This window comes from Saccharomyces kudriavzevii (assembly GCF_947243775.1).
Source record: "Saccharomyces kudriavzevii IFO 1802 strain IFO1802 genome assembly, chromosome: 11".
NCBI lineage: Eukaryota > Fungi > Ascomycota > Saccharomycetes > Saccharomycetales > Saccharomycetaceae > Saccharomyces > Saccharomyces kudriavzevii.
This window is the reverse complement of record NC_079282.1, coordinates 473,701-500,565: the sequence shown is the minus strand read 5'-3', so window position 1 is coordinate 500,565 and position 26,865 is coordinate 473,701. Positions and strand designations below refer to the sequence as shown.

The 26,865-nt window shown below is 38.1% G+C and overlaps 10 protein-coding genes and 1 non-coding gene across 11 annotated transcripts; 5 read left to right on the top strand and 6 right to left on the bottom strand.

Annotated features, from left to right (window-relative positions):
• Positions 1-349: 349 nt before the first annotated feature.
• On the top strand, positions 350-5,437 carry SPO14 (phospholipase D; the record flags this gene model as incomplete). The annotated part of the gene is made up of 1 exon (XM_056229475.1): positions 350-5,437. The coding sequence occupies one exon, from the start codon at positions 350-352 to the stop codon at positions 5,435-5,437; it is 5,088 nt and encodes a 1,695-aa protein (XP_056083490.1).
• Positions 5,438-5,696: 259 nt separating this feature from the next.
• On the bottom strand, positions 5,697-6,521 carry GMH1 (Gmh1p; the record flags this gene model as incomplete). The annotated part of the gene is made up of 1 exon (XM_056229474.1): positions 5,697-6,521. One exon carries the CDS (start codon positions 6,519-6,521, stop codon positions 5,697-5,699), a length of 825 nt encoding a protein of 274 aa, XP_056083489.1.
• Positions 6,522-6,962: 441 nt separating this feature from the next.
• On the top strand, positions 6,963-9,191 carry SET3 (histone-binding protein SET3; the record flags this gene model as incomplete). The annotated part of the gene is made up of 1 exon (XM_056229473.1): positions 6,963-9,191. One exon carries the CDS (start codon positions 6,963-6,965, stop codon positions 9,189-9,191), a length of 2,229 nt encoding a protein of 742 aa, XP_056083488.1.
• A 200-nt stretch (positions 9,192-9,391) lies between these two features.
• On the bottom strand, positions 9,392-12,529 carry SAP190 (Sap190p; the record flags this gene model as incomplete). The annotated part of the gene is made up of 1 exon (XM_056229472.1): positions 9,392-12,529. The coding sequence occupies one exon, from the start codon at positions 12,527-12,529 to the stop codon at positions 9,392-9,394; it is 3,138 nt and encodes a 1,045-aa protein (XP_056083487.1).
• Positions 12,530-13,098: 569 nt separating this feature from the next.
• BCH2 (Bch2p) lies at positions 13,099-15,396 on the bottom strand (the record flags this gene model as incomplete). Its single annotated transcript, XM_056229471.1, has 1 exon — positions 13,099-15,396. One exon carries the CDS (start codon positions 15,394-15,396, stop codon positions 13,099-13,101), a length of 2,298 nt encoding a protein of 765 aa, XP_056083486.1.
• Positions 15,397-15,709: 313 nt separating this feature from the next.
• On the bottom strand, positions 15,710-15,782 carry Skdi_11.trna13R. The gene has a single exon. It is a non-coding gene; the product is annotated as a tRNA-Arg (tRNA).
• Positions 15,783-19,235: 3,453 nt separating this feature from the next.
• Positions 19,236-20,153, top strand: GCN3 (translation initiation factor eIF2B subunit alpha; the record flags this gene model as incomplete). The annotated part of the gene is made up of 1 exon (XM_056229469.1): positions 19,236-20,153. One exon carries the CDS (start codon positions 19,236-19,238, stop codon positions 20,151-20,153), a length of 918 nt encoding a protein of 305 aa, XP_056083485.1.
• Positions 20,154-20,278: 125 nt separating this feature from the next.
• On the bottom strand, positions 20,279-21,142 carry RPC37 (DNA-directed RNA polymerase III subunit C37; the record flags this gene model as incomplete). The annotated part of the gene is made up of 1 exon (XM_056229468.1): positions 20,279-21,142. One exon carries the CDS (start codon positions 21,140-21,142, stop codon positions 20,279-20,281), a length of 864 nt encoding a protein of 287 aa, XP_056083484.1.
• A 378-nt stretch (positions 21,143-21,520) lies between these two features.
• Positions 21,521-23,740, top strand: DBP7 (putative ATP-dependent RNA helicase; the record flags this gene model as incomplete). Its single annotated transcript, XM_056229467.1, has 1 exon — positions 21,521-23,740. The coding sequence occupies one exon, from the start codon at positions 21,521-21,523 to the stop codon at positions 23,738-23,740; it is 2,220 nt and encodes a 739-aa protein (XP_056083483.1).
• Positions 23,741-23,862: 122 nt separating this feature from the next.
• RQT4 (Rqt4p) lies at positions 23,863-25,455 on the bottom strand (the record flags this gene model as incomplete). Its single annotated transcript, XM_056229466.1, has 1 exon — positions 23,863-25,455. The coding sequence occupies one exon, from the start codon at positions 25,453-25,455 to the stop codon at positions 23,863-23,865; it is 1,593 nt and encodes a 530-aa protein (XP_056083482.1).
• Positions 25,456-25,749: 294 nt separating this feature from the next.
• NTR2 (Ntr2p) lies at positions 25,750-26,718 on the top strand (the record flags this gene model as incomplete). Its single annotated transcript, XM_056229465.1, has 1 exon — positions 25,750-26,718. One exon carries the CDS (start codon positions 25,750-25,752, stop codon positions 26,716-26,718), a length of 969 nt encoding a protein of 322 aa, XP_056083481.1.
• Positions 26,719-26,865: the final 147 nt, after the last annotated feature.

The window sequence follows — 26,865 nt, the reverse complement described above, 5'->3', positions numbered from 1 at the left end:
GACGCTGGATGTATATATACTATGCAACAGCTGCTGATTACTGCCAGGGATGCCGCCACAACACAGCGAGATAAGCCCACGATCGGTGTCTATGAAACGTTCTTTGCTGTTTGATTAGCAATGGTGATAAGCGATAAGGTCCAAACTCGTTATCAACGACAAACGGGTGAAGATTGCTACAGCCCTGTGGGTTGAACAAAAGACACAAACATCAGGAAGAAGACGCCTAGGGCGAATGCCCAGTGGAGATTCTGCAGGAACGGTATAGGCTCGATCGGTTGCTGTAGATTTACACAAGGCATTTGAGAGACACGCACACAGAAAGAAGAGACAGGCATAAACGAGCGCGATGTCCAGGGTGTCGACAGCGTCTGGAACTCACTTTGCCCCTCCTCAAGCGGATGGGCCGATGGTTGATGGTGCAGATGGTGCACATTCGGCGCCAGATGAGTTGGGCGAGCAAGAAGTATTGCGTCAATTGCCTGAGAACGGTAACTTAGCTTCTAGCTTACAAAGAGAAAAGAGGAGAACTCCTAATGACAAGGAGAGCGAGAGGAAGCATGCGTTGCCCAAATCATTTGTCGATAAAAACCTGAGCGACGTGTCACCGAACCACTCACTGGACCATCTTATGTTGTCTAATGACCATAGTCCTCGTCGAGGGTCTGCTGAGGAAAATAGTCATTGTCCCGATAACTATCCGCACAGTAGTAACAAAAACATTCACTCTAAGCGGAATTCTAAAAGAGAGGAAACGAAGAGCCCTCAAAGACACTTCTCTTCAGCAGCTTATACGCAACAACAGTTTAACGGCTGGAAAAAAGAGTTTGGTCATGCTTTCAAAAAAATCTCAGCAATTGGAAGACTGAAATCCACTGTGAATCCTACTGCGCCCACCGCCGGCGGTCATCGCCATAATCAGCACCAGCATCAGCCAGTGAATGAAGAAGACTTGTACACACAAAGACTAGCCTCTGACCTATTGGATTCACTATTATCAGGGTGCCCGGCGTCATTATTCGCAAGCACACAATTCCTAAGAGATGAACATGGTAAGAGAAGGGCGCCTCTTCTATTGGCTAAACTAGATGTTAGAGTATCTCCTTTGAAAAGCGATAATAACATTTTGGATCTTACCAATAGTAATCACAACCGCCACGGCAACAATGACAACAATGACAACAACGACAACAACGACAACGACAACAACAACACTAGCAACAATCCTGATAGAAGACCTTCAGTTCCAAGGAGATCCAGCATTATAAGTATTTCCTCTAATGTAGCCGAATTCATGTATGGTCGGAACGAGAACTCTCTATTTAGAATACATTTAGAGTACGGAATTGACGAAAACAGGCTCAAATGGTCTATTATAAGAAGCTATAAAGACCTCAAATCATTACATCACAAACTGAAGATCGTCGCGTTCCAGCAGCTTACTATAAGCAAGCTTTATAGTGATAATAACAGATATCATTCGTTGCAACTACCCCATTTCCCTCATTATAAAGAAATAGTTAAAGAAAGGAATATGCTCGAGAGAAAAGCAGAAAATAAACCATCTTCTTCAAATTCAGCCCCTCAAATATCGACGGGCAATGGCAATAACAATGGCGGTGACATAACATCATTGGAAACTTTATCATCCTCTGAAATCTCTGAATTCAATATCAACAACGTTAAGATGAAACATTTGCAAGATCTGATTGACGAACCCGACGATTTTTCGCAACCTATTCACCTAAGATTAGAAAGATACTTGAGGCTTCTAAATATTGCGTTATGTTTGAGACCTCATGCCAATAGATTATTTGAATTTTATGAACTATCTCCTCTAGGAAATTTGTTGAGTCGTGAAAGTGGGTTCAAGGGCAAACAAGGCTACTTAGTCATTAGGTCTACCGCAAAGGCTCAAGGTTGGAGAGTTTCTCATTTTGGCAAACACGCGTTCAAAGATATGATTGATAGACATACGACGAAATGGTTCCTGGTTAGAAATTCCTACCTAACTTATGTCTCAGATCTTTCCTCAACAACTCCACTGGATGTGTTCCTGATAGATTGGAAATTCAAGGTCAGGTTTTCCGGGAATAAGAATAATATACTAGATGACGAGAATGAAATTAATTGGATCATACACGATCCACACCTGGAAATTGATGACGAATTGGAGGAACTTGCCATTGAAAGTCATCCTAATGATATCGCTGATAGAAATAGTCATTCCAAAATGCATCAAAAGAAGTCAAATATATCCTCGAAGTTGCTATTGTTGACTTTAGAAAACAGTGAAAGAAAGCTGAAAATCATTTGCAAGTCAGAGAATTCATTGAAGCAATGGATGAGTTCAATCATCAAAATGTCTACTTCTACACCTTGGTCGAAACCAAATAGATTTGGTAGCTTTGCACCCGTCAGAACAAATTCATTTTGTAAATTTTTGGTGGATGGTCGTGATTATTTTTGGTCATTAAGTGAAGCTCTTTTAATGGCAAAGGATGTCATATATATTCATGACTGGTGGCTGTCTCCCGAACTATATCTGCGTCGGCCAGTGAAAGGCAACCAGGCCTTCAGAATTGATCGTATGCTGAAAAATTGTGCCGAAAAGGGCATCAAAGTTTTTATTGTGATTTACAGAAATGTGGGGAATATCGTTGGGACAGACAGTCTTTGGACTAAACATTCTATGTTGAATTTACATCCAAATATACATATCATAAGATCACCTAACCAGTGGTTGCAGAATACGTATTTTTGGGCTCATCATGAAAAATTTGTCGTCATTGATGAAACTTTTGCATTTATTGGAGGTACTGATTTATGTTATGGTAGATACGATACCTTTGAACACGTACTACGGGATGATTCAGAATCCTTACTTGACCAAAATTATCCTGGTAAAGATTATTCCAATGCAAGAATTGCTGATTTTCATGATTTAGACAAACCGTTCGAATCGATGTATGATAGAAAAGTTATTCCACGAATGCCATGGCACGATGTTCAAATGATGACGTTGGGAGAACCTGCAAGAGATCTAGCACGTCATTTTGTTCAGAGGTGGAATTATTTATTGAGAGCTAAGAGGCCTAGTAGATTAACTCCACTATTAACCCCCCCTTCAGATTTGACCGCTGAAGAACTGAAAAGTTTGCCGATGTTTGAAATATTACGCGAACAATCTACTTGTGAAACTCAAATACTTAGAAGCGCTGGGAATTGGTCACTCGGTTTAAAGGAAACCGAATGTTCCATTCAAAATGCTTACTTGAAGTTGATTGAACAAAGTGATCATTTTATCTATATTGAAAATCAGTTTTTCATTACGTCGACTGCCTGGAATGGCACTTGTGTATTGAATAAAATCGGTGATGCTCTCGTGGACAGAATTGTTAAAGCTAACCAGCAAAACAAACCCTGGAAAGCTTTCATTCTTATTCCACTAATGCCAGGATTTGATTCTCCAGTAGACACTGCGGAAGCCTCAAGTCTTCGTTTAATCATGCAATTTCAGTATCAATCAATTTCGAGAGGTGAGCATTCTGTCTTTAGTAAATTGAAGAAGTTGAATATCGATCCAGCTCAGTATATTCAGTTTTTTTCATTGAGGAAATGGTCTACTTTTGCTCCAAACGAAAGGTTAATTACTGAGCAACTTTATGTTCATGCTAAGATTATGATTGCTGACGATAGAAGATGCATCATAGGCTCTGCTAATATCAACGAAAGGTCACAACTAGGTAATAGAGATAGTGAAGTGGCAATTCTTGTTAGAGATACCGACTTGGTAAAGACTAGAATGAATGGTGACGAGTATTACGCGGGAAGATTCCCATGGGAATTGAGACAACGTTTAATGAGAGAACATTTGGGTTGTGATGTTGATCTTGTTGAGTTTGTTGAAAAGAAATTCAAAAGGTTTGAAAACGTTGCTATAAAAAATTACAAGACGCTTCATACCTTAGGTAATGGCGGTGATGATGGCAAGAATTTGAGCAAAAAGGAAATGATTGATTCTGCTATGATTGAGTTAGGCTATCGTGAAATCTTCGGCTGTAAATATAGCTCTCAATGGCGAGATGTTCATAGAGGCAATACGGATGACAACGGCTGTGAATATGGTATACATGAAGAGAAATCAGGAAGAGAGGACGAGAATATATATAAGAAATTTTTCAATCCCGTGGATCATGGACAGTCATCCCGTAAAAGAACCCCATTACCTAAACATGGTTTTGCATCACTGGGGCTAACATTTAATCATAGGGCAGGCATCGAAAATATCGGTATCAGAGACCATAAAGTTTTAAGTACAGATCCAAGATTAAGAAAGAATGACGAACACAAGAAAGAAGTCGATGGCTATGGACCCGATGGTTGGAAAATGGAATCTAATGAGAAGTATAAAGCCGACGCTACTGAACAGTTAAAGGAATGGGCGTTAAGATCTTTGACTTCAAAGGTTCTTGATGACGACAAATTGATCAAATCCAAAATTACAGAAGGATTTTCAAATTACTTGCCTGATGAAAAAGATTTGGAGTTGTATATCAGGGATAAAGACGTTACGAATAGAAACAAATGGAGTATGTTAAAAAGAGTCTGCTACTTACAATACTTGTCTCATAAACTTAATGAAAGAAAATCCCAGAGATTAAAGAAAATCAAGAATATGAGAAGACATTTAAGTTCCAGCACAGAGAGCACAAAAAATGGGTCTACTAATCCACCATTGAGCGAAAAGGACAACGAGGAGGAAAGCTCAGATGCTGGTCGGGATAACGAATGTGATGAATATCATAAACTGCACACAGATATTCTGAAAAACCAAGAATTAGATGATAACTCACTAGATGACCTACTTTCTCAAATAATCCCCAAGATTACTAATTTTAATAGTGGCGAAATAGATGATGCGAAAAAAGAAGAGTTGTTAAAACTGAATTTCATTGACCCATATTCTTTTGAGGACCCTCTAATTTCTTCATTTTCGGAAGGGTTGTGGTTTACGATTGCATTAAGAAATACTCTACTTTACAAATTAGTATTTCATTGTCAACCCGATAATACTGTGCAAAATTGGAAAGAATACGGAGAATTTACTGAATTAGAGCAAGAATTTCAAATAAACCAGGAGAAATTGATTGATTTAGAAGCAGAAAATATCAATTCTAAATCTACAAATGTTGTAGATAAAGAGAGGGAAAAAGAAAAAATGAGAAAAGCCGCTGAATTGAGAATGAAACTATCTGGAAGTTTGCTATATGGATTTAATCAAAAGGTTTTTGATAAACATACTGCACAGAGGATCTTGGAACGAATCCATGGCCATTTGGTCATTTTCCCCACCGAATGGCTCGCTAAAGAAGTTGAAAGTAGAAACTGGATTTTTAATTCGGATAGACTCTCTCCGATGGAGATCTATAATTAAGCAAGTGTGAAGGCAAGCAGGAACTGCACTTTGCCCTCATCCTAATATATTATTTTTTATTTTCATCAGCTAAAAACGTTCAAAATTGATGTATAGCTAATTCTTGATATTATTTGCCTGCACACTTTTTTAAGGGCTTCATTATTGTTTTTCATTATTAATTGCATTTGCATACGTGAAAAGAAAAGATATGTATAATAATATCATTATGTACTTTATCTCAAAAAAAAATTAATATCTCTATTCCCGCACTTATTACTCAATAATTATAGAAACTCAATCTTTTCGAGAGGTCGATGCCAAATAAGCTAATGAGATAGATTATTGACAATCCTAATGTTGGTAGAAGTATGAAGTTCAAATTTTTCAAAAATGGCAATTGGTTATATCCATAGAACGTCAAAATAAAATAATGACCTATGGCGAAACAATATAGCGAATTACCAATCAGTAAGGAAATCCAATTTTGCAGATTAATTACAGGTAACAGTAAAAATTGAATGAAGTACAGGCACAGCAAGATGATTAAAAATGAATTACAATGAACATCAAAACAATAAGCCCACTCCACCACGGTATTACGACTAGATTTGAACTTGAAGTATGATCTATTCAGCAAAACGTAAAAAATCGTTGCCATAATGAATCCAAATATGAAAAAATCCAAAACAACCATCATTATTAAACTTTTAAAAAAATGGCCCATAATGCCAAAAAACCCCATACTCACACCATCATTCTTAAATCCTGAATTATAAATCGACCAAGTAACTGAACTTATGGAAATCAGGACTATTTGAAAGATAAAAAAAGAGGGATCATCTCTTGCCCACTGATTTTTCGTTTGTCGTTGATAGTATATCGATCTATAGGCTTTTCTTGGATGGAAAATCAAATGGAACATTTCCCAACTGGCAGTCTCGACGTCCAAGTTCCTTGGTGTCTTGAAAAGCCTCTTGATTACCATCGGCACTGATTGTTGACCATATCCGTGGTCCTGACCATTCTCATTATCGTTACTACGCTGCCTACGGCCTTGTTGACCAGTTTGAAAATCATCGGAATAGGTCGGCAAATATGACATCAATTAATTTGTAGATTAAGTGGTGGCAATGGCAGTAAATAGTACTGCAAAATATGTTTCCTTTTGACTTTTCATAATTGTTTCAACAAATTTGAAACATGTCAAGTATAATATTCTTGAAACATTCATAACTATTGCGTCATCGTTGAAAATGATAGCAGTTTAAAATCGTCATTTTGGATCTCTGATCATCACGTATTCTCATTTTAAAAACATCGCAGCCTTTTGAACCGGTAATACAAAACATTCAAGTCACCAGAATGCTACTTTATCCCTTCCGCAGCTTATTTAGGAAATCTGATAGTCAAACTTGATTGCAACCCATCAATGTCACTAGCAACGAAAATACAGACATGTTAGGACATGATAAAGGTCCTTTTCATTAAGCACGGTTTTGAAGCAGGTCAGAAGTTCAGGTTTCGTAAGTACAAGCAGTAGATCATGTCAGTACCTAATTCTAAGGAGCAATCGCTCTTGGATGATGCATCAACATTGTTACTATTTTCTAAGGGGAAAAAAAAGCCAGAAGAAACTTCAAAAATAAATTCTAAAACTGATATGGCTGAGTGTGATGAAGACCATGATAGGGAAAAGAAAGGAGCAGTAGCGATGGCAGCGGCAGCATTAGCTACGGCAGCATCTGTTCCTCTACCTTTAAAAAAGTCCATCAAGCAATCGGTTACAGAGATAGCTGCACTCACGGTTGAGAAGGAAAAGAGCGAAAAGCAAATCCAATGGCCAGTACCTGACTCGTTCATAGTAGACCCTGATGCAGGAACTATTACATGCATATGTGATATAAACGATGATGACGGATTTACTATTCAATGTGACCACTGTAATAGGTGGCAACATGCCATTTGCTATGGTATCAAAGATATTGAAATGGCGCCCGATGATTACCTCTGTAACTCCTGCGATCCAAGAAAAGTAGATATTGACCTGGCTAGGCGAATACAGCAAAACAGATTAGGCGTAAAAAGTACAGACTCTTCTACGTCTCCCAGCAGCAGTAAGAATAATAGTCGAGACAGGGCCCCAAGTACAACTGCTAATGATGGTACCGATAGTTCTACAATAGATCAAGAAAATAGTAACCACAAGGACAAAAGGAGGAAGAAAAACTCGTCAAATCATAGCTTAGATTCCAAAAATGAAAGTGCTCCGGAAAATTCTTCTGAGACTTTAGCTAGTATACAAAAGAAAAAAGAATACTTTTTGAGTGCCAAAGATGCGTATGGTGCAATATACTTACCTTTGAAGAAATATGTGTTTAAAAGCGAATTAATCGAATTATTTTTAGAAAAACATATGGACGATGATTGGGTAATACAATATCCCTATAAAACATTTAAAGCCATTTCTGTTGAAATCAAACCATACGCTGATATTGCTTATTCTAAAACTTATCCGGGCTTTACAAAATTGGGAGTTTATCTGAAAAGGAGCTGTATAAAAGGCGATTTTATTCAAGAGATTTTGGGAGAACTGGACTTTCATAGAAGTTACCTCACAGACCCGCGAAATCACTACAGAATATGGGGCACACCTAAAAGGAGAGTCATTTTCCACTCTAATTGGCCGATATATATAGATGCACGCTTATCAGGGAATCTGACCAGGTATTTGAGAAGGAGTTGCCAGCCAAATGTTGAATTAGTAACCTTAAAATTACAAAATGCGGACCATACGAATGACAAACCTAACGGAATAAAAATAAAATTTGTTTTAAGAGCCTTGAGGGATATTTCAGAGGACGAAGAGTTATATATCAAGTGGCAGTGGGATTCAAAACACCCCATATTAAAATTAATCAATGGCACGACAGTAGATTCTCTTACTGACCTTGAAAGATATGGCCTGATAAATTCCATAGAAACAATTTTGAGTAACGGTGAATGTGGTTGTGGAAATAACTCCAAAGATTGCCATCTATTGAAAGTGAAGAGATACTCCCAGACTCTTTATAAATCTGTAAAACCGAGAATAAAAATGAACAACAGGTACAAGTTAAATGAAGTTCTCAACCAATACGAGGATAAAAAGAGACGTGAACCACCAATTTTACATAGGCTCGAAGAAAAGGCTAGAATTACAATTGAAAGAGCCCCAGTACTTTTAGATAATTTTCACCAACAAAAGTTCTTAAATCGAAATGATGGCGTCAAAACTTCTCTAAAGGATATTATTGTTAGTGCAGAGAAGGCTCATGGTATTGCAAAGCCCTTCAAGTTCAATTTATTCACACAATATTCTCCAAATGTTTCCGTTCCCAAAGAAAATGAAGCCGCGGGAAAATCCTTCATTATAAAGAAAAGCTCAGACTATGATGAATCTCACATTACTAGTATCGAAAAACTTCCAATCCCGATTCCTTTACTAGTAACTAAGGCATCAGGGCAAACCACGAGTGATCTCGATAATGGACAATCAAAGAACGAACATACGTTGACTAGAACCCCCTCTCTTACAGGTTCAAGTAACGAATTATCAAGAGAAAAGGATAATTATCAGGCTAAAACCAAAGAGCCTATGACAGACAATTTTGCTAACTCCAGGCAAGAATTGTCACCTGAGAGTATAAGGCATTTGTCTGATTTTTCGTCGTCACAACTACATTCAAAGAAGAAATTAAGCTTTGCGGATTATAGAAAAAAGCTATTGAAATAATGGTGGAATCCATTTATTATAAATAATTAAAAATTGAATATTCATTGTTTTTTGTTAAGATTAAGTTTCCGTTAAAATTAAATTACAAGCATTAACTAAAAATATTATTTAATGAATTATAAATGACCTATATGTAAAAAAAGTGAAGCATTGAAAAGAAATTTATGAACAAAATATGCGACTATGAGAAACGTCTCGCTTCAAAAAGCTTCCTTACTCCTTGACCTATATAACGAGTAACCTTCATCGCTGGCCATATCATTGTCTTCATCTTCATCTTCAGAGTCCTCGTCATCGCTTGATATCTCGTTATCTATTCGGTCATCAACACCAATGTCTAGTGCTGTTTCTTGGTCCCCGTCATTATCATCCAATGCAGATAAAGAATTGAAAAGTATAGTCTTTGGTCTTGGTGGTGTTTTTGGAGTTGTGTACAACGGGTTACCAGGCCTAGCATATGACTGCCCATCATCATTAGGATCCATGTAGTCATCATCATCGCCGACACCGTCAAAGCCGAACTGATGCTGAAAAATATTTTGATCTTGCAGTTTAGGATCTGAAGGTTGTGACCTACTAGGAAAATGGTCCAGGGGGAATAATGAGGTGCCTGACGTCCATTTATCACTCCTATTCTCATCATTATCGTCACTACACATATTCTTGCCGTTTCTACCTTCACAATCGTCATTATGTTGGGATAAATTATTTGTAAGGTCTGGATTGGAATTTTTGGAATTACTATCATCATCGTTAAAATCATCGTCATCGGCACTGGCATCATTATAATAGTTTTTATTGTCCACATCACTGTACTCTGCATAATCTTCTTCATGTTCACTATTATCGTTGTTATGAAAGTTATAATATAAGTCCATATTCCCAGCATCATGTTCATGACTAAGAAGTTCATCATCATTTTCTCCACTTTTGTAAGTATCTTTGCCCTCTGCATCGCTAATTATATCTTCAGAATCCGAATTTCTTATAACGTCATCGTCATCGCTTTCTTGTTCATTGCCAAAATCTCCCAAGACCGTGTTATACTTTTCTCTAGTATCAGCTAAAGTTGTTTCGCTATATTCTTTCCAAAACGGCTCTTCAAGGCGATCTGAGACAGCAGTATTGCAGAAGGTTAGTTTCATCTCGTCGATATATTCTTTGAATTTCGATATTTCCTCCGCGACTAATGTTAAATGGCCCATATAACCATAGCGTAAACCCGTCTTTTTTTCGTAGTCCTGACATGCTTTGTCGGCATCTACTATCTTTCTAGTTAGGTATGCATCAACCAAATAATCTTTCAAAAGAAACCTGTTATAACCAGTTTTGAGTGGCCCATTGAATATTTGCTGAGCAATGTCAAAAATAACATTATGCAAAAAGTTGTTCCAAGGAAACTCAGTGAACATATCAAGGATGCTAATCAATATTTTTGTATCTTCCAAAGCAATCTTTAGTCTGTCTCCTATGAGCGGTTTCTCTCTCAAACATTCTCGCACAGATTCCGTGTCAGACAAAGTTTCATCGTACAGTTCAACTCCAGAAGCTTCATTCTCCAGTCCTTCCCCTGCTTTCGCGTCCAATTTATCTTGTATTGCCTGGGTTTCATCTGGCTTTTCTTCTCCACTTTCATCTCGATTATTTATTTGGAGAGTACCTAATTTTTCCGTGACCTCCTTCTCTTTAGCGCAATCCTTATCGTAATATGCTGTGTCATTTTCTGTTACAGATGAATTTCTCTCCTTTCCAAGAGACTCTTCCAGTTCTCTGGCTCTTTCCACGTCACGCCCTTTGGCAATCAACTCACCATTAGGCTCGTTTAGTAGTGTCATATTAGAACAGTGCAATAATTCTGCGATTAGCTCACATATTTTGAATCTTTCAAAACCCAGGGGCTCAATCTCACCAAATGGCATTTCCATCAATGGTAGCTTGGTCTCGTTAAGCATACTAGCAAAATCAGGCATATGCTCAGCGAACAATTTTACCAAATGTATCAAGTGAATTGGATCTCGATCATTGGGGGGATGACTTGCTATAGTAGTGTATACTAATTGAATAAAATCATAATCTGAATTATTCTTTCTGATTAATTCTATTATGATTCCAACTCCATTACTTAAACATGTGCCACCTTTTAACATTATATTGATTAACTTTTCCATCATTTCCTCGGATACCAATTGTCTTGTCAACTCATTGGGACCTATTCCCGAAGCAAGCTCATTACTGGAGTTGGTGCTTAATGTGACAAATGCCTTTATAAAGTCGCCTGCGGCAGACTGTGTAGAAACACCGTATTCCGGATTAAGGTGATCTAGAAGTTTGGGTATTAAATCCTGCGATTTTAGTATCTTCATGACTCCTGTAGGAGAGTCCGGCTTATCCGTTGAAATGACTTTCAGAAGAAAGTCCATCAAGGATGGGTTGTCAACATGTGTCAAAAATCTTGCAACCAGACTTTCTCGGCTCAAGATAAACTCTAACATTCCTGTTATATCCATATCAAGAAGCCTCTCATTTATCTTCATAAAGTATGTAGAAGCAGGTATAGGTAGGGGGGCCAAGTGATCTAGTATCGACCACAATCTGCTAAGGAGGTCCTTATTTTCCATTATTGCCGCAGAGATGGGCCATACGTCAGCTGATAAAATCTCGGCTGCTATCCTAGCTCTTCTAGTCTCCACCTGTTCCTCAGACTCTGGAGGTAATGTGATACTTGTTTCCTCAGAATCAACACTTCTTTCATCCCCAGAGTCATTATCGCTATCATTTATAGCTTCTTCTGGCCTGACCTTTTCAGCATCCTCCTTTCCATTCTTTCCTTCCTTGTTTATCGGAATGGGTTGATCATTGACACCTTCAATAATTTCAGGCTTTCCAATACTATCTGGGCTGTCGTCAAGAACCCTCTCATTAGTAACATATTCTATCAACTTTGATAAAACCTCAGGGTACTTCAAAAATATCAGCAGTTTGAAGTTAGAACACATTAATTCAGTGTACAACTCATCATCATCCAACAATTCATCCAAGACCTCCATGTTAGGTCTATAGTTCTCATATTCAGATTCTGTGGTCGGTAGAGCATTTTCTTCTTCCTTCTCTTTATTCTCGTTAGTAGTTTTATTTGTAGAAGTCACGTCATCATTGGAAAGTTTATCTTCATCATTGGAAAGTTTATCTTCATCATTATCAATACTCTCTTCGATCTTCCCCGTGGGTACACGTTCATCTTGATCTTTATCAATTTTAATAAAGGCGCTATTTAGAATCTTAGAAACCGGTGACTCTATCGAGTAATCCTGACCAAACTTCCAAAAGGAACCAGACATGCTATTATGATCTTAGCGGAACTAAAAAATGAAACAAAGAAATAGATGAACGAAATATCAAAAGTTATCGACCGAACACTAGAATAAACAAACAAAGAGAACAAAAGATGATAAAGAAAATGCTAGAAGTAAAGTACTTCAATTGAATAGATTTCGTGTATTATAATGCAAATACAAAATGAAAACCAGCCGTTAGAATTGTAGGTCAGACGCAACTTTTGATTCGTGAACCGGCCTTTGTAAGAATAGAGAAATTCTTTAACTGCTTGAAATCTATAACGAACAAACAACTGTACGTCGGAAAAAAAAAAGAAATAAAGGGTGAAATTACAACAGTAACTCTTGACACCTTCTCTGTCTTTGATATGTCTTTGAGTAAACGAGAAAATAGCTGAAAAGGGTCTAGTAAACCCTTGACGTATTGCTGTTTAATTATATGCTGGTCTTTTTTTTACTCTGTCAAATCGTTGAAAAAATACTACCAGAATGTTACCCGCATCATAGTCTCATTGTAATAAGCCGTAACTTCGTTCATTATATACAAACGTACTTGTAAATACATACACCATTTAGTCTAAAGGTTCGCCTGCAGTGGGAGGGATTTCTGGAAGAGGACGTTCATAGGCTGCATAGGCTTCATACCCACTCTCTGAAAGGCATCCAAGCATATAATCTGTCACCAATGCGATTCCAGCTTGGCCATAAGGTGAATTGATTATTTTATTCTTGATAATCTCAGGGCCCAGTTGCCCCTTTAACTTTCTTAGCACTTGAAAGGAAAATATTTGGAACTTATCATAGAATCGTATGCGGAAGGAGATGAGTTTCACAAGTAGGTCCAAAACAATATCCACATCAAATCTTTTCATAAACTCATCGTTAAGATCCAGGGATAAATAGAGACTTAAGAGATGGTGACAACTGATAGGATCAAATCTCGCCATGATACTAGTTCGTAGGCATGCCACTGCGTCGGATAAATCACCGACTCGAAGCAAGGTTAAGCCTAGTAGTTCCCATTCTAAGCCGCTGTATTTCGCGGTGGCCTTGTTTTCTTGAGATGAGGTGCTAACGCTCAAATCTTCATAAATGTCCAAAAATAGTGCATCAAACCATCTCTGACATAGCCTTTTTTGACGAAGTTCTGCGGAAAGCTCATCCGAAGAGTCTATCATTTTGAATTTACTCTCCATAACGAAAACGTCAGATCTTAGCTGAAGTAAGAAATTCCAACCGATTCTACCAACTAGTTCCATGAGTAAAAGACACACCTGCTCATTGAACCAACTCTTTTGTCTAGTATCTTTGCTTCGTTTCAATAAACTCAAATCTCCTATAGATTTTACTTCTTGCTGAGAAACAAAGTTTATCAAGTTATCACTTTGAGGTCCACAAATAGGTCCCAATTCAAGACAGGACTTATTCCATATTCCTTCGATGCATCCGTATTTAGATTCGTTGGGCATTACAGTGCGCCCAAATATTATTGCTCTCAAATCCAGCTCATTTTCGTAATGCATAGTGCTCATCAGATGATTTAACTCATGTGAGGTCATGGTACAATGCTCTCTGCTATGACATAGCGGAGCTTCGTAATAATTCATATGCAACTTAAATGCGTTTATCTGAGAGTGCTTAACGATATCGTATTCCGGCAAACAGGGCATTGAGTTGATCGAAAGCAGTGCCTTACTGTACTCTTCTAAAAAAATATAACTTTTGGCTAACAGAAACCAAGATTCGAAACTATCTGATGATAAATTGGTGGCCATTGTGGCAATAGATAACGATAGTTCATAATCAAGGCTGTTTAGAAGAAATCTTGCCTGAATGTTTAACACATCAGTAATGCAATTGATCAAGTCGGCACTGTGAGGTTCGTCCACAGGAAGTCCATACAGTTCGGGTACCAGTAGGTTCAATATCGCGTGTATCCTTTTAATCATTTCTAAATTACGGTCGTTGCTTTGCTCCATGATGGAAATAATAACAATAGCATAATATTTAGAGTTTGATGGATCATTCGTTATTAAATTTTCTAAAGCCTGAATCGCATAGTCGATCATGAAGCCTGGAGTAATAGATAAAAATATTAATAGCGTTTCAGTTAGGTAGTTATTCAGTACTGTTGCGTAGACGCTTTTTGTGGAATCCCAACCGCACTCCAAAAACCTAGGTAAAAATTTGCACAATGTATCAATTACCCTTTTGTAGTCACTTGAACTTCTGTTCTCGAATACAAACGGTAGTTCCACCAGTCCAGGTATTTTCCTTTCAGCATCTAAATTAATAATCATGCTTCTTATGCAACAACTCACGAAAGTTTCTTCCCAAATGAGATCACTCAATGGAGTGTCATTATTTCCATCTAAGCAGTTGACAACGTTAACTTGATAAACGTCTTCTGTTTCATATCTTAGCCTGATGTCTAATTTTTGAAAGAGGTCGAATGTGCAGTAGGTTGTAATGTTGTCATTTTTCAAGGACGCTGATTTCAGCTTCTTGCCATCGTTCCATTTTATCAGTTTCAGAAATGCAATCGGCATAGAAATATTCGAAGCGTCAATTCCAGTAATGTAAAAGAATTCACCAATTTTCTCACCATGAAATTTATCTAGCTCTGTACAGTGAATTAGGTCCGGAGGCCCAATCCCGGATTTACCAGCGCTCACCAACTCATTTAAAAGCGATGTTCTAAACAATAAGCTTTCACCATGCTCTTTCTCCAGAGTTCTTGGGTAGTCTACAGGAACGCCCCTGCGTGCTGGCTTAACACGCTGTAATAAAGTCGTACCTGGTGGAAGAGATCCCGCAGCCTTTTTATCTTTGCTTTTTTTAGACCTCGTAGACCCCCATAAAAAACTCATATTCTTTGAGACCAATTGAACTTTTATCAAGTTTAATTCCTTACACAACTAGATGAGTATACCCTATCTCTTTTGCAACCAATTTATCTTTATTGCTGTTTTTCATTTTTTTTCATGTTAAGATTTGTATATGTTATTGCACATCTTATTTTTCTCAAACGATGTGACAATGTCTCGGAAAAGCTGATGACGACACAGCACGACACCAACGCTATAGTAGACCCTTGGATTTTCAATGCTACATCATTTTAATAGACGACAATGAGCAAAAATCATCGTATAGAATGAATATTATAGAATCAAAAAAATAATTCTTCCCCGCCAGGACTTGAACCTGGAATCTTCTGGTTCGTAGCCAGACGCCGTGACCATTGGGCCACGAGGAACAAGAATCGTTAGTATGTTGTATCTCAAAATGGGATACCTCAGCATTACTAGATTTATCAACCTAGACATAAAACATGTATGAAACACGTACGAAACAATAGTTCCAAAACAGACAAGATTGAGTATACTAGGCAGCCTACTTGCCTAAGATGAACCAAACCAACCAAACGTATAAATACCTGAACAATTAGTTTAGATCCGAGATTCCGCGCTTCCACCCTTTAGTTAGATTCAGATCTTATATAGATTATATAGGATAAGTAACATTCTGTGAATCACGTTAATAATAAGTCTGACAACAAGTTACTCTCCTAAACGAATTTAGGATTGTCAAGACATCCGGTATTACTCGAGCCCGTAATACAACATAGTAACGTCTTGGTCGAAACTGACTAGCTTACGTTAATAGTAACAGCCATGTCGCAGATGAAACACTAGCAGTTACTTAAAATGGTAATTGCTGGTTGCATCTGAAACAGACAACATATATAAATAGCAGTATTGTAGGAAACTACAATGCAGAACTAGACATAGAAATAGATGAACAAGTTTAAGTTTAGATCTGAAGTTCCTGTAATACATGGATAAGTAAGTTCGCCAGTTCGCTACGTGACAAGTTATGTTGCATCTCAATATTGGTTGCTACAGTACGACTAGCACATTAATCCAATGCGCACACTATGAAACTATTGACCAGTAAAATCTTGTGACATTTGTTGGGATTCCATTTTTGATAAGGTCAATAATATTATGTATATAGGATATACTAGAAGTTCTCCTCCTGGATTTAGGAATCCACGAAAGGGAATCAACAATTTTACATAATCTTATTCTTATTTCTTTCTTCATTTTATACGTCTTTATTCATTGATCCTATTGCATTATCAATCCTTGCACTTCAGCTTCCACTAAATTTGATGACTGTCCTGAATCTTATTTCACTGGTCTAATAATTTTTGTCATCTTCTTAACACCGTATATGATAATCTTCTAGCTACGTGATTGAATGTATTAATCAGCTGTACTAGTAATTGATGGATAGTTGATTATTGTTCCAACAGAAACACATAAGAAACGAGTACGTTAAGGAAAGTAAAAGATTACTTGGACATACTATTCCGAACAAGTTGCTTCTCTGACATGAGCGGAATTGCAAAATTACTGTTGGAATAAGTGACTACAAATATGCACTTATTCATATAAATTGGAGTAGGTGATGACGGACATTCTCTAACATGATACTAATCATGTTGGGGTAAGTGAATGCAAACATTCTTCTGATGATACCAATTATATTGGGGTAGATAAATTTTAATAATAGAATTTACCGCAGTGATAAGATAAAGATCTATTAATTGACCGGAAGTTAGTATATAAGAAGATGAGTTATAACCAAAAACTTATCATCAATGTTCCGAATTATGTCTGAATCATTGGGTTTCATATAACCAATCAGCATGTGTTTTATATACCTCTCTTATATAAATTAAGAAAGAACGACTTATTCTTAATTATTACAACTTACTAAACCATTAATTATCAACAATTACATTAGTATTTACTCTAGCCCGTAATGCAACATTGATTCTAAGACATGAAACAAAATAACCACTTCTAATATTAATGACTACAGGCTACTACTTAAAATGCGCTAGCTACAATTGAAAAGGGCTGATATTCACCATTCCAGGTATCTGGAGATTACTCGTTTATAAGAAGTATATGTAACGATTATCAAGCATGTCGATAATTAGTAGTATTAGTTAAGCTTGAGCGCAGATCTCTCTTGTACCTTGAAAGGGAGTGTATATATTGAAACGAAAATCAGTTATCACCTATTAATTACTACCATAACAGATTAAGATTATTTTTGCTGTAGTATTTTCATATATGGCGTTCAAAAAATGACGCAAATTATGAAACCAAAACAAGATTCAATTGTCATCGAAATCAGTGGAAGTTGACGCGAAAGAATTGATAGTTTAGCAGAACCAACGAATGACAACGTATAAACCAAAGATTAAAAATACTTACAATATTATGTAGAAGTGCTGTGGATTTCGTTTTTGTAGATTTTCATATCCTCGAGGAGAACTTCTAGTGAATTCTATATACCTAAAATTGTTGCCTTTATCAAAAAAGTGGAATCTCAACAATTATCTCAGGATTCACACTTATCGTCTAAATTACGCAAATAAAGCGCATATTGAAGTTTAAATTTCCAAGAAAACCGGTTACTCTGCTAGCCCCCACAACAGAATCACTGGCTTCGATTAACACAATTGAAAAAAGTGAGTGGTGAATATACTGAGACTACATACCTTAAATTTTTCACGGTATGTGAAGTTGAACGGTGCCATTTGCAGTACCCCTATCAGATAGTCCCTATGCAGGTTGAGTGCATTGCCCAGGTGATGGAGGCGTAAAATATAACTTGAGAAGTACCGAATCTATCGAAATACAACCAGTTGAGGTCTGGGAGTTCGACTTTGATGGCGGCGACGCCCATTTTTGTAATTGCTGGTCAGAGACTACACCGGAAAGTCCTACCTAGCTCCAAATCACGATTATAACAATTATGATAGTGACAATGATGCAGCGTATGCTCTGGCGCTCTCGGTATCGGTATCGGTCTAAAACAAGCCAGAGCAGAATGCTATAAACAGCCGCGAATAGCCAACATTACACAAGTAATAACGAGTGTAGGGAAGCACTGTGCCAGATCAAGTACATAGGTAACATAATGATAACAGGTAATCGAGATTTGAGGTTTCCTAAGCGATTGAGTTAACGGGTGGCCACGTGAAAAACACCGTTGTTTTTATATGATTATGCAAAAATCGATAATTACAATGGGTTTTCTCCAGGTCTATTGGGCGGCAGTCCAGTTTTTGCAATGGAAGAGCAATTTCCTATCGTTTCCAGTCTCACTAGTTGAACGGTGTGTTCGACTACCCGTCCTATACTATTGCTAGAGTAACTGCCGAGAGAAGCTGTTATTTTTCTTTCTTGAATATTTGAGAATTAACTCTAGTCGTTATATTAGTGTTCGTAAGACCAACTAACTAGTCACATGTCAGATGATAAGAGGTAGAACCAAGCGTCGTGTAGAGAACAAGGACACAGTGCTCCCGCTTTTGATACAATTAAGGAATAATTTACCTTGTCTATATGCCTAGATGCCAATATCACAATACTGAAGTTACTTGAAAACATACATGTACTCTTTAAGCTTGTACATGTCATAATATCATTCCGAAGTTGTTTCTTTATTTACAATGGATAGATTTTCATCCGAGGAAAAATGAAAAAAAAAATCGATGAAATTCTTAGTATATCAGGAATATACTGCTGAAGATTGTAAGCGAGATCAGCAATTACCATACACTTTGTCACTGTAGTTATAGATATCATTCTGAAGGATTGAAACATACCACGGGCCAAAATACGAGATGTCTGAGTTCAACATCACAGAGACGTACCTAAGGTTTCTAGAGGAGGATACCGAGATGACAATGCCGATTGCTGCCATTGAAGCGTTGGTCACATTGCTGAGAATAAAAACACCCGAGACGGCGGCAGAAATGATTAATACCATAAAGAGCTCCACGGAGGAACTTATTAAATCTATTCCAAACTCGGTATCTTTGAGAGCCGGCTGTGACATCTTTATGAGATTTGTCTTGAGGAATCTTCATTTATATGGTGATTGGGAAAATTGTAAACAGCATTTGATTGAGAACGGTCAACTTTTCGTATCGAGAGCGAAGAAATCCCGTAATAAGATTGCAGAAATAGGGGTGGATTTCATATCTGATGATGATATTATCTTAGTACATGGTTATTCAAGAGCCGTATTTTCGTTATTGAACCATGCAGCAAATAAGTTCATCAGGTTTAGATGCGTGGTGACAGAATCAAGACCAAGTAAGCAGGGGAACCAGTTGTATTCTTTGCTTGAACAAAAGGGCATACCTGTTACTCTTATTGTCGATAGTGCGGTTGGGGCGGTAATCGATAAAGTCGACAAAGTATTTGTTGGTGCTGAGGGGGTGGCAGAATCTGGTGGTATTATAAATCTTGTAGGTACTTATTCTGTGGGTGTGCTAGCACATAATGCAAGAAAACCATTCTATGTGGTCACTGAAAGTCACAAGTTCGTCCGTATGTTTCCATTGTCTTCCGATGACTTACCTATGGCTGGTCCTCCATTAGATTTCACACGCCGTACGGACGATGTAGAAGACGCATTGCGTGGGCCCACTATCGACTACACCGCTCAAGAATACATCACAGCATTGATCACAGACTTAGGGGTCCTGACTCCGAGCGCCGTTTCAGAAGAGTTGATCAAGATGTGGTATGACTGAAAAAAGATAGCATATAGGCATATATATGCAGTAGTTTCATAGAAATGAAGAGAAAAAGAGCAAGAGCAGCCTTTATATGAACTGATGTTTGATATTGTTCTTTCTTTGATGATGCACTATATGCTTCAAACTAAATTATCTATATAATCTTCTTGTTTTTCTGAGGCTATCAGGGTTTTACCTTCAGCTTCCTTCACGACAGTTTCTTTGAATTGCTCAAACGTATCTTCCGCCCAGGTTAACTCGAGATTAGCCTCCTCGTCGGCCACTTTATGTGCCAGCAGGGATCCAGTGAGTCTGTTTTGAGAAGGATCGTTGACGCTCTTTACGGACATGGTGACCACTTGAGCACGTTGCGACGAAGGATTGGGATTCCTCTTGGCGTCCTCCTGCTTTCTTGTTATATTCACGTCATCGATATACTTGAAGTATGGCTTTAGCTGTGCTATCCTCTCAACGGGCACCAAATAAACCTGCATGTCCTTGACAAACGCAGCATACTGACCATTGTTCTCCACGCCAACACCCTTTAATGTCTGAATATTGACACCGTTCCAATCAGCCTCGGCTTTATCCTTGTTATAAAAAGCTTGCTCATCTAAGGGAGTTTCTATTTCCCATAGATGCGATTTGGGCTTATATCTGGCCGCAGATATGAACGGGTGCTCAGCAGGTTTGCGTCCGACTAGCCTTGGTCTATTTGCGTACTGAAACACGTGTAGCGACTCGTCATTTCCGGAGATGTTCAGTGGTAACTCCTCAATTACTGGGTCATCGTCCTCCTTCTCCTCTCGCTCCCCGTCATCGCTGTCATCACTGCCCTCTCCCTTTCCTTCTTCATCCTCCTGCTCATTAGAAGCAGCACTGCTTGTTCCGTTCTCATCCGCTATCATATCAACGTCGTTCGATTCGTCCTCCACATCAGCGCGGTCCTGCGTTCTGTCTTCTTCCTCCTCCTCAGTGACAAACAACTTGTTATCGGTACTCATCTATGACAACAGCCTACCTTACCTCCACCTGCACTAACTCAGCCAGGTCATCCCATCTCATCTCTCGCCTTATTCACCATATAATAGTTCATTGCAACTTTTTTTTTACATGATTAAAACTAGCCCTACGATACCCTGATATATCAAAATCATATTAAAGAAACCCTATTATAAATAGAGATAGTAACCTAATATAAACTGAAACAAACCCTAGTATATCAGGGTTTTTTTTTCCTTGAAAATTTTGCGATGACCTTGGAAAAGTAATAGATGCATACATGTAATTTATGATTTGGAAAAGTATGATGTTCTTCTTTACCTCTAACTCTTGTTAAGTTAGACAATCAATCGCATACACATCTAGCGATTTCAACCAGGATGAGTGACGATGATTCTATGCTGTTAAACTTTACCACCAATGATGACGCTGCAGGAAATTCTTTCAAGCAAGCTGCTAAGGTGACAGGCGGTAGATGGAAGGATAGAAGAAGAATGAAGATGAAATTAGAAGGTAAGACGGCCTCGAAGAAAAGAAGAGCAGATGTCACTGGGGATCAAGGGTTAATGTCGGGAAGAGACGAGAATCCCAGCAAAAAAATGCATAAGGATAACGCCAATGGATCTGCAGTGCAGGAAAAACCTAAGGGTAGAAATGCTCATAACACCCAAGGAAGAACATTGCCAGCAGACTCTCAGTTTGTTTCGTCCTTGTTTACATCCAACAGAGAGATTACGACCGCCGTGAACACTAATATTCATGATGAAAGTGTTGCCATTAACCCGTCCAACGCACCATTGAAAGGTGATCTTTTTGCGTCACTAGGTGTCTCTGATGTTGTCGTTTCTCATTTGGAGCAAAAGATGCGTATCCAAAAGCCTACCAGTATCCAAAAGCAGACCATCCCTCAAATTATAGCTAACGCAGGGAAAAACGATTTTTTTATTCATGCTCAAACTGGTTCGGGTAAAACGTTATCATACTTGTTGCCCATCATATCCACTATCTTGAACATGGAAACCCACGTTGATCGCACATCCGGTGCGTTCGCTTTGGTCGTTGCTCCTACACGTGAATTAGCGTCGCAAATATATCAGGTCTGCTCCACTCTTGTCTCATGCTGTCATTATCTTGTTCCATGTCTGCTGATTGGTGGTGAAAGTAAGAAGTCAGAGAAGGCTAGATTGCGTAAAGGTTGTAATTTCATTATTGGCACCCCAGGTCGTATCTTGGACCATTTGCAAAATACTAAAGTCATTAAGGAGCAATTGAGTCAATCCCTAAGGTATATTGTATTGGATGAAGGTGACAAATTGATGGAATTGGGGTTTGATGAAACAATCAGTGAAATTATAAAGATTGTCCATGATATTCCTATCAACTCCGATAAGTTTCCCAAGCTACCTCACAAGTTAGTGCACATGCTATGTAGTGCCACATTGACTGACGGTGTTAATAAGCTAAGAAATGTAGCCCTAAAAGATTACAAATTGATTAGCAATGGTACAAAGAAGGATGCAGATGCTGTAACGGTAGCTCCCGATCAACTGTTGCAAAGGATCACTATTGTTCCGCCAAAGTTGCGTCTTGTGACCTTGGCTGCTACTCTGAACAACATCACCAAAGATTTTGCAGCTATTGATCCACAGTCCAAGACACTGCGTACAATTGTATTCGCATCATGTTCAGATAGTGTGGAATTCCATTATGATGCTTTTTCCGGAAGTGATGGGCACCATAAGAATTTAACAGGTGATTCCGTGAGGTTACTTACAAAGGGAAACACTATGTTTCCCTGTTTTTCTAATTCGCAGGATCCTAATTTGATTATCTACAAATTGCACGGATCTTTGTCTCAACAAACAAGAACCTCTACTCTGCAACACTTTGCTCGTGACAGTGAAGCCACTAAGGGAAAACATTTGATCATGTTCTGTACAGATGTGGCAAGTAGAGGTTTAGATCTTCCCCAAGTTGGATCCGTTATTGAATTGGACCCGCCATTTGCAGTTGAAGACCATTTACATAGAGTGGGTCGTACCGCTCGTGCTGGTGAGAAGGGGGAAAGTTTGCTATTCTTACTTCCTGGTGAAGAGGAAAAATACATGGACTACATTCAGCCATACCATCCCATGGGTTGGGAATTACTGAAATTTGATAAAGAAATATTAATGCCGGCTTTTAAAGATGTTAATGTCAATAGAAATGACAAATTTATTAGAAAAGATGACAAGAATAAGGGCGGAGATGACAAAGAATATGAATGGGACACCAATGCCACAACGTGGCACTTAAATATAGAAAGACGGGTAGTAGGAGATTCTGCATTCAAGAACCTTGCTGTCAAGGGTTTTATTAGTCACGTGAGGGCTTATGCTACGCATATATCGCAAGAAAAGAAGTTCTTTAATGTTAAATTCCTGCATTTGGGCCATTTGGCTAAAAGCTTTGGATTACGTGAAAGGCCTAAGGCTATGGGATTGCAAAGTAGTAAGGATGGCAATGGTGAAAATAAACCGGCCAAGGAAAACGCCAAGAATAAAATGTTCCGTATGGCTCGTATGGCAGAGAAGCAAATAGTAAGTGAATTTAATTATTAAAAGGTGAACAAAACTAGCATCTATGCATATAGAAATTTGTATATTATTAAGGCAAAAGAAAATTTTAATTAATGAATAACGGGTATGTGCTCTATCATATATAATATAAACTTGAACATTTATCAAAGTACTGCAAGAATATTCTGTTCTACCGAAGACTCTGCATTTTGGTCCACCTGCACTCTTGATCTCAAATCATAGTCTTTAACTTCGTGGGTGTTTTCTTCTCTTTTACCATTAGGTGCGCTATTCGCATTTTTTTTCACATACGTAGGCCTGTCGAACTGTTTCTTATCGCGTTCATGATCCCATGTTTTTGATTGTAAATGAGAACTCTCCATGGCTTTCGTTGTATCTATTTCATCCTTCAGATCATGTATGTATTTTAAGTCGCTGATGTCTTCTTCGTCACTTATATCGTTCAATTCATCATCTGAATCAGCAACCACATTTTGCGTGTCCTTGGGCACCTCTGTCATGGTTACTTTACCGTTGGAGCCTATATTCATGCTTACAACGTATTTTTCGCGCCTGCCATTACGTTCCTTCTCCACTTTCTCCCATTTTCTCAGATTACGCTGCTGTTTCTTCAAAGCAAGAGCCCTTTCTCTTGCACTACCCCATAATCCAGCTTCCTGGTTCATGCTGAAATCACTAGCATTATCAATAATTTTTGTTCTTTCTGCCGAAGTGTCCTGGAAATGTAGTAACCTATCTAACCGTTCTTGTGCGGCTAATAGTTCAGGATTCTCCTCCACAGCGGTATCTTGTTCACCAAATCGTTCCTCATTGGCGCTAGTGTCTTCCTGCTTTTCTTGTAATTTCAATACTTCGTTACGCTTTATTTCTCTTTCTCTTTTCCTTTCGATGAAATCAAACAATTTGTCCCGTTCAGCAAATAGATTTTTACCCATACCAGAAGTTATTTTATAGCTTTTGGTTTTTTTCCTTGGAACGCTAATACTATTTGAATCATTGGATGATGATGAAGAATCATTTAATTCATTTTTTTCATGGTTTAAAATTTTCATCATTTGTGCCCTTTCCTCTTCAGTAATCAACGCTTCATGACAGTGGCCGCATTCACCTCTATTCAGTCCTTCCTTGACACAAATCACTTTACCACAATGAAGGCAGTTTGGTGCTATTTCGAAAACCGGGTGTCTTATGCCTTGGCAATTACAGGTTTGATTAGAGGAACCGCTATCTCGAAGCTCTAGTATCTTAATAGCATCATCAATTTCTTGCAGCGACTGTAATTTCTGCTGGGATTTGTGCACTTTTTTCTTTTTCTTCGATTGTGACTTTGCATTTTGATTCGACGGCTGCACAGCAGGTGGTTTTGCCAAATCTTTTCTATCATCGTTTATTTTCTTTTTCGGCTGCTCAATCGTGCCTTTGTTTTTATAGTTATGAGTAACGAGCTTTGGCACACTCTTAGATGCAATTGGAGTTGTCTGTTCAAGATGTGCATTTTTCGATTTTCTCACCTCTTCTTTATCAAGTTGAGTCAAAAGTTCATTAAACCTCATAACAAATTCAAAGGATAAATCCTCATGTCCCAGAAACTCTAAAAATTTGGAGGCAATCTGCTCTGGGTTGTCAGATGACGTGCTTAGCACCTGCTCACACAACGCTTTAACATCAGATTCTTCTAAGGGCAAAATCTGTGGAACTTGCTTTGTCGCATAGTCAATAGCCTGCTGTCTTGCCATTTTCAACAATTACTGCCAGCCCAACTATAGAGTTAAATCCTCTCTTTAGTCTCAAAATGTGTATATGTGTATTTTTTTGACGTCATCTGCTGACTCTTTGACTGTTTCCTCTTCTTTCTTATGGTAAATATTTCACTATGCGTATGGTACCCGGAGTGCGAGCATAATAAGGAATATCAACATCTTGCAAGATAATGAAATGGAAAGAAGATTTACAATCTGGACGGCAGCAAGCAGATAAAGTTAAGCTAAGTTTAACCATAGCCCAAAAATGGTATAATATCAAGATAACTCATGGCGATCAAGAAGAGAAACAAAATTAGATTGCCAAGCAACCACCCTGAGGAGCTTGAAGAAGACATCTCTGCTCAGAGGTCAATACAGCAAATAAAGCCTGCCGTACCAAGTAGTTTAGAAGATGATGATAGTGATATCTGTGCATTACAACCAATAAAGCTCAAGAAAGTTCCAAAACGAAAGATTACCTTTGATGGCGAGCAGGCAGTAAAAGAAAATGATTCGCAGTACAAAGGCCTTTACCGCTCAAAAGAGAACATGGATACATCGAAGGCAAACAAAGATGATGAAGTAATTCTCAATATGGAAGACATGATGGAAGAAGGTCACAATTTGTTAAGTTATCTCCCAGACAGTGGTGGTAGTCTCGAGGGCGTGCACTCTATTAGCGTACCAACTCGTGAAGAAATAGTGAAAATAAAGACAGAAAAATCTATATATAGGAGGAACCTCGACAAAGGTGACGTTATAAGGGAAAAGGATTATGTAAAATTGCTGAATAACGAGGACAAACGCGAAATCATGGAGACAATAAAATCCAATGGTGGTTTGAAACATGCAACTGAAAAAGAGGTTATGAATTTTAGTGATGATGAAATGCGAGATTTTCAGGATGAAAGGCTTGCCCTGACAGATAACCAGATTTCCATTCAAAAAGATTTTAAGAGAAAGATTATTGAGGAAGCCATAAGCGATGCGCCGTACAGAGTCAATGAAGAATGGGAAACACAACTTTTAAGCAAGGGAAATATGCTTAAACCCAATGAAGAGACGATTACACCTTTACCAATTCTTTTCCCTGGCGTTAATGAAAACAGAAGCGACATTGAGGAAATAAGCGAGATGGTATCGAAGATCCGTTTACAAGGGAGGAAGGTCGAAATGAGATTACAAGCTTTGGAAAGGGCGAGAATGGATTTGGAGAATTCAAAGGCAAATCTAATAAATACGCTCATAGATAGTTGAAAAAATGCTATGTTTTCTTTCCGGCGAATGAACTAACAAACAAACTTTTTTTATACGCATTTGTAGGTAGATGATGTATATTTGTATGGATAAATATGTATAGAATGACCATTTTTTTTGAGCACTTCGCAGGAGTTAAGATATTAA